Source organism: Cyanidioschyzon merolae, chromosome 19 (assembly GCF_000091205.1).
Source record: "Cyanidioschyzon merolae strain 10D DNA, chromosome 19, complete genome".
Taxonomy (NCBI): domain Eukaryota; phylum Rhodophyta; class Bangiophyceae; order Cyanidiales; family Cyanidiaceae; genus Cyanidioschyzon; species Cyanidioschyzon merolae.
In genome coordinates, this window is record NC_010145.1 from 8580 (window position 1) to 20730 (window position 12151).

The window sequence follows — 12151 nt, forward strand, 5'->3', positions numbered from 1 at the left end:
ATGAACCACCGTACGCCTCTTTCGGCTCGAGGTGAAGCACGGGCTGCCTATGCAGCGTTTGTACCCGCTACTGGAACAGTGTGGTCAGCGTCGAGACACCGGTCACTTGGCCGGAGCTATTTCACGGCGTCGCGTCCCGGAACGCTCCAACCACACTGCAGCAGTCGCGGAAAGAGACACAACGTAGACTGGCTGCGCAGTGCCATGAGGGTGCAAGCTAATGGAGCGTCGTACCCGGGACGAGGCAACGACCGCCAACTGTCTTCGTTGCCGTTATCCAGCGACAGTTCGGCCCCGCCGTGTCTGATTAAAGTTATCGGCGTCGGTGGTGGTGGCGGCAACGCAGTGAACCGTATGGCAGATACAGGTATTTCGGGTGTGGAGTTCTGGGCGATCAACACTGACGTGCAGGCGCTGAAGCGCTCGGCGGCACACCATACGCTGAGCATCGGGAATAAGCTGACCCGTGGTCTCGGAGCTGGCGGCAATCCCGAAGTGGGTCGCAAAGCCGCCGAGGAATCGTGCGACCAAATTGCAGAAGCCGTCCGTGGCGCCGACCTGGTGTTTGTGACTGCCGGAATGGGCGGCGGCACTGGTTCCGGAGCCGCTCCAGTAGTTGCAGAGGCTGCCCGCGAGCAAGGCTGCCTAACCGTGGGCGTTGTCACCAAGCCATTCGCGTTTGAAGGCCGGAAACGCATGAATCAGGCGCTGGAGGCTATCGAGGCCTTGCGCGAGAGCGTGGACACGCTGATTGTCGTGAGCAACGACAAGCTGCTTCAGATAGTCCCTGAGAACACACCATTGCAGGACGCATTTCGAGTTGCAGATGACATCCTGCGGCAGGGTGTTGTGGGCATCAGCGATATTATCATCCGCCCTGGTCTCATTAACGTAGACTTTGCCGACGTCCGAAGTGTCATGGCACATGCGGGATCGGCCTTAATGGGCATCGGCACCGGCAGTGGCAAGTCCCGGGCCCATGACGCCGCCGTGGCAGCGATTTCCTCACCGCTGCTGGATTTCCCTATCGAGCGTGCCAAAGGTATTGTTTTCAACGTCACCGGTGGAGAAGACATGACCCTGCACGAAATCAACCAGGCCGCTGAGGTAATCTACGAAGCAGTCGACCCCAACGCGAATATCATCTTCGGTGCCCTTATTGATCAGCAAATGGAAAGCGAGATATCCATAACGGTGGTTGCCACAGGCTTCCCTCAGCCTAACGAGAGCGCCAACAGTGGCGGCTCCTCATCTACATTGAATGCTACGGCAAATGAGTTTTACCAGGCTGGTGCGGCACCGTCGTCACCAAAGCTTGGGGGAACGAGCCGCCGCGGCGGCATTGCTGCGGATACCGCCACTCACTTTGGGCGTGATGCGGGCGCTCGGCGCCCAGCTCCGGGCCCTCAAGTGCCGCCTCCCAATCGTCAGGTCACACCTCCGCCACCACAGCCGGGACCGTCGCGCACCATAGGGAACATTCCGGATTTTCTGCGTCGATTCCAAAAGTAAGTTTGGCTCCGTGCTCGCCCAGTGCCGCGAAGCGCATGCCCAAGTGCTCTCCGCCAGCTGGACGGATCTGAAACGAATTGCATTCGCTCGGTGCGCTCGTGCCCCGCCGCTCCTCCGTCCGAAGTGCTGCTGTATATGTTTCCATGAGCGACTTCAAAAGCGCGCACCGGTTACCCATAGCTCACTTCAAACGAGACGACAAGACGAGGCGCGAGCGCTGGGTCTGAGGTAGAGGTTTCTAGCATTCAGGAATGTCCTAAAATCGTGTTTTGAGGGTCAGTCTCCACCAGATATCCATCCTTTTACAAAACAGACAACATCTGCTGCGCGCTTTGCCTGGCACGTGAATCTCGAGTCCGCGCTATCGGACGCGTCTCTGTCGACACGTGGATACTGCGTGCGCGAGAAGAGGCGCAGGCCTTGCACCGCCGATGCGTTTCCGTCGCGCAACGCGCCTAGCGCCCATCGCAGCATCCACAGCGTGGAACGATCACACCGGCAAATACATCGCATTCACGCAATGTGACGTCACAAAACGCATACGCACGGATACGTACACACACGCACACGCGCGAAAACAGAACAACATGTGCATGCGTGCAAGCGTCGATCTGAGGGTGTGCCCGACTGCTGCCGCAGAGGCGCTCCAGCGCGTGTCCATGCGAGCATCGTCGGGCATCGTGAATCAGAACTGCGCCCTCATGGAAACGGGCTACGTAGAGTTTTTCCATGTAGGCTCGGATCTCCGTGCGTCTGTTACAGAGTCGTCGAGCGCATCTGTCAAAACAGGTGACGTTTGAGGGCAAACGCACCGCACCGGGTTCACGGGAGATCGCTCGGGGCATGCGGATCGTTCAAGCGAGCAGCCGCTGCCAGCCTTGAGCGCCATCATAACGCGATCACACCAGTAGGTGCGTCGCGTTCCCGCGGAACCTGTGCGCTGCAGGTCAGCACACAGACACACGGTCCATACGCGGTGCACTGATGATGCTCGGTGCTACGCAGCGGGGATACCTCGCGTCAAGAGAACCGGCTGGCGAGCAACATCCTGGCGTCTGGCGTGAAACGTGCCTTGTCCAGCGCACAGAAAGTATCCCGGTGGAATGGAGAGATGCTCATCAGTCAATCTTCGAATGCGGTGGCAGTCACGGTACCGAACGCACTTTGTGCGCCAGCGTGCGCCCCGGGGATGAAGCGGCACCCGCCTAGTGCGACGCTTCGGCACCGGGTCACGTAGTCGCATTCACTGCTGCTGCAACTGTTGCACAACGACCGAGTTCAAAAGATTCGCCTCTGCGAGTGTCTGTGATTCTTCCTCTAGCGTTCGTCGTGGTAAAACCGTTTGGAATACGAAAGGTGTACCGGCATAGTCCGCGCGATGAGAACAAACGAGACTTCTGAGGTCGCGCACGCGGTGCGTGGTATTCAAACGCATGACCAGACGGGATCCATCAGCTAGACGAACCTGGACTTGCGTCGTGGGTGCGTCAGGGTCCAGGTCATCGGGCTCGACCACATCGCTGGTGCACGTGTTCGCCGTTCGCTGCGACGTCGCAGCGGGTTCCTTGGGAGGCTCCTCAGCTGCCTCACCAAGGCGATATCCTCCACCCTCAAACGGCCGCCGACGGCTCGCAGCTGCCTTATCCGAGGGTGCAGTGTAGTCTTCGAAAGAGCGGTCGACAAGATTGACACTAAGCTCGCTTAGGTCGGGCTCTTCGAGTTCGCGTGGTACAACCCCTGCGTGGATATCAGCAAGAAACGCTGCTTGCGCGGGGTCGTCCAACCTTCGAAGCTCTCCGTCATCCACAATAAAACCGTTTCGATAGAACGTAATTGTCTTTGTAACGATGCGCGTCCGAGCGGGTGTCGGAGCGCCTGCCGGCTCGTACGCATCGCTCCCCGGTGACTCCGTGTCGCCGAGTCTGTATCCCGTGCCGTGGAACGCTCCACTTGGACGAGCTGCACTCCCAGCGTCCGCAACCTGCGGTTGCCCGAGCTGCTGACGGGCCCGATCCAGAATAGCGGAAACTAGACGGTGTCGTGAACTACCAGACTGACGCGCAGCCGAGTTACGCCGCGGGTCTTGTGCTGGGTTACCTCGGATCGTCTGACCACTGGATTCGCCTCCGGCATAGTACTCGTTGTCGGAGCCGTCCTCTTCAACGTCTTCGTCTTTCTGTAGGTCAGCTAAGGTTTTAAACGGCATGTTCTCAAATAACACTGCTAACTGTCTCGACGCTCCTGGCAGAACTGCTCGCCAACTGCGCCTGCGTTACCAGACAGTAAAAAGCGTATCTTCGACAAATGTCCGGCTAGCGCTGCTGTGTGATGCTATTCAGCGCTGCTGGCGACGCGGTCCAGCCGTTCAGCGAAGCGGCGCGCTCATTCGCAGCAAGTTCAGTCATGCTGCAGCCGGTATGCGAAGCGAGTGCTCCCAGACAGACTCGACCTGAGCAGGGTCACTGGATCGACCAAACCGCTGCTTCCGTAGGGAGGGCTGGTCCATGATCAGGGGAGCATCGCAACCTCCACAAAGGCGCGGTAGTCGCTTTCATAACTGCCGACATGCATCAAGCAGCCGAGAAATTCTGGTTGAACGTATCCGTCTTACACGGTAGAGGTGAACGGTATGCCGCCATTCGCGAACCCATGGAGTAGTGTCGATTACCTCTACTTCAGCCAGCGCTGTATGGGCTCCGGGACGCAGCTTCAGTTGGTTCTGATCGCTCGTCTAAATGTTAGCCCTAGTCCGTGGAAAAGCTCAGAAACCTCTACAGTACCTGAGAACATGCTCGGATTCCGAAATAGACTATTCTCTAGGGGTTTCCGGTAATCAAGTCTATCAGCGCACCAAACGCGTGTTTGGGATAGAGGCTGTCGCTGCCGTGGAAACGTGCGCGCATACGCAACAAAGTGTTTTGTACGCGCTGCACGGAGTGTCTAGTCCGCGTGACCGCCAGTGCCCTACTCAACCACCTGGATACAGGGGTTGTGGTTCATTCACGGACTGGGATGCACCGGTGGCAGCGACAGCGTCCCAGCTGCTGCACGGTGCGATGCATCACACCTCGCCGCCTAAGTAGATATATTGAGCCTTACAGGATGCACACACTAGAGAAAACTACCTCATCTAATCTTCAATGGCCCCCATGGGTTTGTGCTGCGTCCTAGTTCCGGGTATCCGAAACTCCAGTCAGCATGGCAAGTGTGCTGCGCGTGGTGCGTTCTCGCACTCCACCGACACCCCAGCGCAAGTCGATGCCTTCAACCGAAGACAGGGACGGGTCTCGTCGCTGTTTTCATTTGGGACCTGCTGTGCCATGCCCTTATCGGGTCAAAAAGAATCTTCAGCCCTAGGTGGCATCACCAAATTTGCTGATATTTCGAAGAAGCCCTGCAGGTATCTCTGAAATTGTCCACAGCGCGCCAAGTGTCGCAGAAGCACCCGAGGCGCAAGACGCTGGTCGTTGGCCTGCGCGCGGGTCTAGCGGCTTCAGAACGGGGATCATCATCTTTGGCAAGCATTTTCGAAAACTGTCCCCGGATGCGATGCTGTATGCGAATAGAGCGCTGAACCCATCGCGCTGGTCTGTTGAACGAGCCCGCTGACCTGCAACCGATCGTTCACGTGGCCTGTGCATTGGAGAGCAGGTCAACGACAAGTTCCATTAACGAGGACGACTCCCACGTGGGAAGCGCATTAACGACTGAAGACGACTGCTCCCAGTGAGATGCAACTTTGGGCGGCTCCGCTGGCTGCCAGGTCTCGGTCCGCATCCAAGGAGTACAAGTTTACCACGTATCCGGCCGGAAAAGAGTACATCATAGACACGAAGGAATGCGGCTGGGATAAAAGGTTCTGCTGCAGCATGACGCATGCCCTACCCTATGCCCGAGTTCTTGTTCGGAGCTCCGTATTCGGATACGCGGTGTGCATCCGCCGACGCGCTCAGGAGCGCACAGTTCGCCCCAGACCCCATCCTCTAAACAAGCCTCCGTACGGGAAGCAGCTCTATCTTGTTGGAACGGGCAGTACGCAGTGGCATCTCGTAGGCCGCTGATCTCGCTTTCCAGGTCACTGGTGGCACTCGCTCATTCGTAGAATCATGATACAAACCTTCGTTCCTCCAGCATCACCATAACCATTATCATTACCATCCGCGCTGGACCTGGGAGGCGCTTCGCAGCTCGGAAAATGCCTCCCGAGCCCGCGCACTGCATCCAGTAGGGGTGGCGTGCTCGCGAATCACGAGGTCGCTGCGATGCGCGGTGCAATGATCATGCTATTGAAAAAGAACAGAGACTAGCCATTAAATAGCACCGAGATGACGGTTTCTTTTCCCCTCTAGGGTAAACGTTAAAAAGGGCAAGAGGCTTCTATATTGTCGAAAGCTTACCTTATGCGTGGAATTTTCCCAAAGCTTGACGAGTCTGCTAGGCAAGTGCATTTGCTCCAACCAGTGGCAGGTGCTTTCCTAACACCTGAGCAGCTCACCCGCAATACAGTTTATTCTGGGACTAGACGCAGTAAAGCTGCATATGGGCGTCGCCCGGATCGCAGTAGACCCCTAGCATATCGCTTCGCGCTGCCGCAGGCAACAGGCTTGTCTGCGCAGCTTGCTGGCTCCCAGAATGATTACGCACTCCGACCCCGTATCAGATGCACCACACCTCGAGCCGTCCCCATCAGCAGTATGGCGAAGCGGTTCCGTCTCCGTGCCGCAACCGCACCAGCGGTATAAGCGCTACGACGAGTGCTCTCGAAAGGCACTCGGCGCAAGATAGAACGTATCCAACGACCAGTACACCCGAGAGGAACTGTGATTGGTGGAACTCGCATGCAGGCTGCATCATGATGGACACTTTCCTGAAAGCCATTATCCATTCCGAATTGTGGGATCCTTGCTCATTGTAAACAATCTGTCGAACAAAAACACATGCAATGAACGTACGCGAGAGCGACGCTGGCGAGGAGCGCAACGCTGCGCTGCGTTTCCTCCAGCTCGAGTCTAGCCTGCGTCCAGTATTCGTGCTTGTCGAGCGGATGCGAGTCGCGACGCATATAGCGGCTTTCCAAGCGAGTCCTCTGCGAAGCTTGCGTTCGCTTTCCGTGAAGGGAGGCTCTACGACCGGGTTGAGTTGTTGCTCTATTGCTTCAGCGCGGCAAGCTGAACACTTATCGTGGCGAGCGAACGTCTCCACAGGTTGCGCTCTGAGGAGTCAGCTTCTCGGGCGTGCAAACCCAGCGTCGTCGAGTGCAGCACCGCGTACTGCCCACGCACTCCGGCTTCTAGCCACTGTGAGCGCTATGACCACGAAGACAGCGCTCGTTGCTGTTGCGAACGGGAGCGAGGAAATCGAGACGGTCACTGCGGTTGACACACTGGTGCGCGCGGGGGCTCACGTGACCCTTGCATCCGTGGAAAAGGAGCTACAGGTGACCGCTTCACGAGGCGTCAAACTAGTCGCTGACCTCCTCATATCTGATGCGTCGTTGCGCTCAAAGCAGTTCGACGCAGTGGTGCTGCCGGGGGGCATGCCTGGCGCAGAGCACTTACGCGACTCGCAACCACTCATGGACCTGGTGAAGAGGCACTTGGAAACGGGCAAACTCATCGGGGCTATTTGCGCTGCACCTGCGGTGGCGCTGGCCAGCCACCACCTTCTCAACGATGTCAAAGCGACCTGTTATCCAGCGCCGAATTTTCGGGCGAAACTCACATCCCACGCCCACATCGATGATCCTGTCGTCCGTGACGGCCAGTTTATTACCTCTCAGGGTCCAGGGACAGCTATGGCGTTCTCTCTGGCCTTGGTGGAAGCGCTTTTTGGTCATGAGCAAGCTGAGAAAGTCGCCAAGGCGATGCTCGTAACGCTGCCAGCCGTTTCCAAACGCTGAGCGACGCCACCTTTTAATGCACTGCATAGCGCCATCGCTGCGTAGAGCGCGTTGCTTTGTTAAAGAACGCTGCGGAAGCGAGACGGCAACGGCACGTTCGCGTTGCGCCCGCGCACCCAGAGACAGCGCCCAGGGAAATGTGTGCAACGTGACTCGAGTTGGTATGATCAGGTGAGAGGCATTGTATAGAGGGTGCCTTTTAAGCGCGAACGAATCAGGATGACAATAGAATGGCGAAACGGCCACCGGGCAGGTCGGGATTCCAGGACAGAGCATTTCACTTGAGAAAGCGTGCCCACATTAAAACACGGGTTTCGAAGCGAGTAAATCTTTTCAAGAATATCGCTGAGAGAGCACGTAAACACCACGATTGCTTCCAGAGCGATATCCGAAAGATGAACCTACCATCAGCGCTGCATACCTCTACGCGAGTCGATGCGCAACACCAGCGACGGCAATGCACAGACGCGACGGGTCGGACAATCCTGATACTGCACATACCACCTGGTACGCCTAAAACGTGTGCACAAGTATGGCGGCCACTGGCGGAAGAAATCATGATTTGCAGAATTGATGCCCCAGGGGTCGTGCTACGGGGCTTTGTCCTTCGGATGCGTTGCACAAACACCGATGGAGATAGACGCGTGCGAGCGCCGCCTTCGTATTGCACCAAATGCAGTTCACGCGCCTGCTCAGCCAACAGGCAGCACTCGTTTCAGCTGCTGGCGATGGTGAAGAATCAGGGGTCCCAGGGGTGTCGCTCGTGCCGGCGCTCGGTGTAGCGATATGCGCCACAAGGAGGCACGCTGGTCGTCGTCTTGCACCAGCGTGCTCACCGAAAGTCGCTGCAGCAACTCGCAGCGATCGCCCAGGAAGCAAACTGACGCACTGAAGCACGCGTCGGGTCACAGCATCTTCATCGCAAACGAGTAAACAGGTGCACAAGATTGGGTAAAGGAGGTAGTGAACGCTACGCTCGGAATCAATTGTCCGTTGAGGTGATCGCTCAGCGGCGCATCCCCTGATGAACACCCTGCCTGCCAATACAGGGCGGTGTGCCGCGCTGCATCATTGCCTTTCGCTACGCAACAGAGGGCGTCTGAAGCGGGGCATCGTAACAAATCAGGTTCACTGATGGAGGCTCGAGCCGCGTATCCCGAAGCGGCTCCGAGACCGGGGTCCGCTTAGGCGGCATTATCAGGATCACGAATGTCGTGCGCTTCACTGGAGGACCTTTCGGAATATGATCCTGCCCGCCTAGCGCGGGTGCCAGCAAGGCGGCGAGCGTTACCACGAATTGTGCGACGTCTGCAACCCGGCAGTGATTCCCGAGCCTGGGATATATCTTGGTTCACACACTGCTCGCACGCTGTTACGTAGTGCTGATTTATCATCGATATGAGCTTCTGGACAGCCTCGTGCACTGATGAATACACGCAAGTTCGTATCAGTAGGGTGCTGTATGTGATCTGCCGCAGCGCTAAACACACGGAAGGTGCACTACACCAGAGCCGATCGCAGCGCATCGTCTTCTGCAGCAACTTCGGGGTCGCGGCGCTCCGTGGCACGCTCCACAGGAATCACCTCGACCATGTGTAGTCCGATGCGCGACAAGTTCCGCTGTACCCGATCGCGGTAACCCATATCCACACACTCCACTTGCAGGGCTCGAGCGATAAGTGCACGGATGTTCTCCGCGTAAAGACGAGGACGTTCCATCTCAGTCGGTGATGGTTCATACAAGGGTAGATGGTGCACAGTCAACGACATCCACGGCTGGGCGAGTATGCAGGCCAGGCGCCACGGCGTCAAACCAACAAACGCCGGATCAAAATCCCAGAAGCCGTACCGCAGGGCAAGCGGGCGCACCGGGACTCCACTCAGAAAAGCGCCGGAGTGGAATCGCAAAAGTGCATCACCATTGGAGGTCGTTCCCTCGGGGAAGAGTACCAGCGGCGGATAGGCGTTGGCGTCCGCCGAAGTCAGACGCATCCGAATGAGCTCCGCTGTGCCGCCGGTTCGTGATCGCTCGCGGTCCACAAAAATGCTCTGCATCGCGGCAGCAATGGTGCCTACGAATGGAAGCCGCAGCACTTCTTTCTTTGCGACAAAAGCTGGGGCAAAGGCATAGATAAAGTACAGAATATCGAAGAAACTCACGTGGTTGCTGACGATCAGTGTACCACTTGAGAGATTCTGGCGCGAGCCCAGGTCACCAAACTCCCGAACGCGCCAGAAACCGTAAACTAGGAGTAGGAAACGCGAGAAGAAGCGCAAGACTCCAAAGACGATCCTTCGCCGCCATCGTGGCAACGGGTGCGCCGCCAAACTCGCACGCGAGACGCCGAGCGTCACCAAGAAAACCAGAATCCAAGCGAAAACGAGACAGCCGACGCTCAGCAACAATCGAATAGGCAAAAGTACTATGAGCCCAAAGACTAGGCGAACGAGCGTACCAACACGAAAAGTACGATCACGACGAACAAACGGGTTCCGCACCAGTTTCCTACAGCTGTCGCTATCGCCACCGCCGAAGCCGCAGCCGTCGACGCCTTTGGTAGTACCGTTGAGCGCTGCACCGGCAGCACTACGCCTTGGTAGCGTTTCATCAGACAGAGCGCCTGCGTTTTCCATAGCATCAGTTGACCTGTGGTCCGTGGCTCTGGTTTCAGCACAAATTGCTTCTGTTTGCGGTTGGATACGCGTGTAACGTCCACGGTGAGCAGTGCGGGCGAGTTGGTGCATACCTGTCTGCGCTTGATACCTTTGCTCCAGTAGAGGTGCTGTTTCCATCAAACCAAGAACGGAAAACAACCCCTCATTGATAACAAATTGCCCCTTAGGTACTCACAGTTTTTGAACGTGTACCAGAAACGGCGGTCAACAGCTTACCAGCGTTGCGTAGACAAGAAAGCGCAGCTGTAGCGAAGGAAATGCCACGTCACCGTTGGCGACACTCGCGCGAGCGCTCACCGGGAGCCGGGTCAACTGGTACGCGCTCGCGGGTGCCTATTGGGGTTCCTATCGATCGAACTGGGTCAGAAACCTGCGAGACGTTGCCGGCAGCTGTTGGGGACACCTCTGCGGTCGCTGCAGAGAGCGCCTACGAACTGAGGATGCGCAGGTTTGACTTAACCGTTTCGCAAGAGCCGCGAGGCGCTTTGTGGGGCGTGCTCCACACACGGACAGGCTTTGTGAGCACTAGTGGTGTGTTTCTGGAAAGACGGCCCAGACAGCGTGCGTGCTACGCCACTCGCGGCTGCAGTACAAGTTTGCATCGTGCAGGAGTCAAAATGTTGGCCAAACCTCGGTCCAAAGGCAAGAAAGGGAGCAAACGGCCGGCCGTGGGGAAGCCCGCAGACGGCAACGCAGTCCAGAACGCAAACTCGAACGTAACACGAGAAACGGACCACAAGGCAGCGAGAGCAGATAGCACAGATAGCTCGCCGAGGACGATGCCCTTCTCGGGTCCGATTGCTCCTTACTTGCTGAGAAGTGCGGGGTCACTGCAGCAACGGTCTCAGAGCGCTTCTTCGTCTGAGGATGCGCCCGGGGGTGCTGCCCCGGCAGCTCCGTCTCCAGCCACGGCGGACGCTTCCGAGAGGCCAGTCTCGGAAACGGCGACACAAGACCAAAAGCCCTCTAAGGTGGGCAAACAAACATCAAAGCGGAATTCTTCTGCGAAACTATCGCGCCCGGGGACAAAGAAGGGTACAGTTTCGAAAGAGACGACTGCATCGAACTCAGCTGCAGAGGCACGGGATCCCGCAAACGTGGAAGTTGATACCACATCCGGCGCAGGTGAAGGGGATCCAGACGCGGCTTCTGTTTTAGAGCTTGTCGAAGCGTTTCGAAAAGACAAGCGACCAAAAGATCGAGTCCTCGGAAACGACGAATCTGCGACAGGGAATACGAAACCGGGCAAAGCGAAAGCGGCAGCGGACCTGCAGCGCTATCTCATCAGGGATGTCGAGCAAAACCCGGAAACTGGTTACGATCGGGTCGCCGCTGTTCTCGGAAAGGGCCGTCCATCAAAGCGCTTTTTGGGAACGCTGCTGGGACCTTACCTCCAGAACTCACATCTGGTTGGCTTGGTTACCGTGTTGATCTGCACTTTTGGATATGATGCTGGTAACCCGTTGACAAATCTCAGCGAAGACGTGCGTGATAAGCTGCGGAAGGGCCTCCTAATTGTAGCGACGGTGAACCTGGTGATGGCTGTGCAGGCCTACATAGAAGCTCGTCGACGCAATCAGTCGCCGTGGTTCTGGTTCGCGAAAACTATGGCGCTCGGCGGACTAGCACTGGGCGAGTTGCTCGAGAACGTTCCCCTCTCTTCGAGTTCGCAACCCGATCCGCACGAGCGTCGGGAACAGTAATCGATTCCGCGATCGCAGCACGGAGGAAGAGGATCTTGGGTATGCCTGCTTAGCGAGACCGCACGAGGGGTTCCCCGACTAGACTGGCGATTCCGAGCGAAGACGACCAACCGAATCGGTGCAGGTGACGCTGCTGCATCATGCTTTCCGGGAAATCGCACCGCCGAGGCCAACACGAGGCAGGGTGGCAGGACGCCGGCATCCTCCGCTGCTGATGAGCACCATACAGAGCACTGTGAAAGCATCACCTGCACGGGATGTTGGCTTCGTATTCGGGTTTTGGGCTACGACGGGCTTGACACGCTCAGAGGAATTCCCGAAAACCCTCTGCAGGGAATGTGCGTTTCTCCCGAGGGCTGCA

The 12151-nt window shown here is 57.4% G+C and overlaps 5 protein-coding genes and 1 non-coding gene across 6 annotated transcripts; 4 read left to right on the forward strand and 2 right to left on the reverse strand.

Moving 5' to 3' along the window:
* CYME_CMS004C (plastid division protein FtsZ2-1) lies at nucleotides 1–1512 on the forward strand (the record flags this gene model as incomplete). Its single annotated transcript, XM_005538637.1, has 1 exon — nucleotides 1–1512. The coding sequence occupies one exon, from the start codon at nucleotides 1–3 to the stop codon at nucleotides 1510–1512; it is 1512 nt and encodes a 503-aa protein (XP_005538694.1).
* A 1243-nt stretch (nucleotides 1513–2755) lies between these two features.
* On the reverse strand, nucleotides 2756–3718 carry CYME_CMS005C (similar to human p47 protein; the record flags this gene model as incomplete). The annotated part of the gene is made up of 1 exon (XM_005538638.1): nucleotides 2756–3718. One exon carries the CDS (start codon nucleotides 3716–3718, stop codon nucleotides 2756–2758), a length of 963 nt encoding a protein of 320 aa, XP_005538695.1.
* A 119-nt stretch (nucleotides 3719–3837) lies between these two features.
* CYME_CMS006T lies at nucleotides 3838–5884 on the forward strand. The gene has a single exon (XR_002461646.1). It is a non-coding gene; the product is annotated as a hypothetical transcript (transcript).
* Nucleotides 5885–6556: 672 nt separating this feature from the next.
* On the forward strand, nucleotides 6557–7411 carry CYME_CMS007C (similar to 4-methyl-5(beta-hydroxyethyl)-thiazol monophosphate biosynthesis protein; the record flags this gene model as incomplete). The annotated part of the gene is made up of 1 exon (XM_005538639.1): nucleotides 6557–7411. One exon carries the CDS (start codon nucleotides 6557–6559, stop codon nucleotides 7409–7411), a length of 855 nt encoding a protein of 284 aa, XP_005538696.1.
* A 1500-nt stretch (nucleotides 7412–8911) lies between these two features.
* Nucleotides 8912–10204, reverse strand: CYME_CMS008C (similar to 1-acyl-sn-glycerol-3-phosphate acyltransferase; the record flags this gene model as incomplete). The annotated part of the gene is made up of 1 exon (XM_005538640.1): nucleotides 8912–10204. The coding sequence occupies one exon, from the start codon at nucleotides 10202–10204 to the stop codon at nucleotides 8912–8914; it is 1293 nt and encodes a 430-aa protein (XP_005538697.1).
* Nucleotides 10205–10527: 323 nt separating this feature from the next.
* Nucleotides 10528–11790, forward strand: CYME_CMS009C (hypothetical protein; the record flags this gene model as incomplete). The annotated part of the gene is made up of 1 exon (XM_005538641.1): nucleotides 10528–11790. The coding sequence occupies one exon, from the start codon at nucleotides 10528–10530 to the stop codon at nucleotides 11788–11790; it is 1263 nt and encodes a 420-aa protein (XP_005538698.1).
* Nucleotides 11791–12151: the final 361 nt, after the last annotated feature.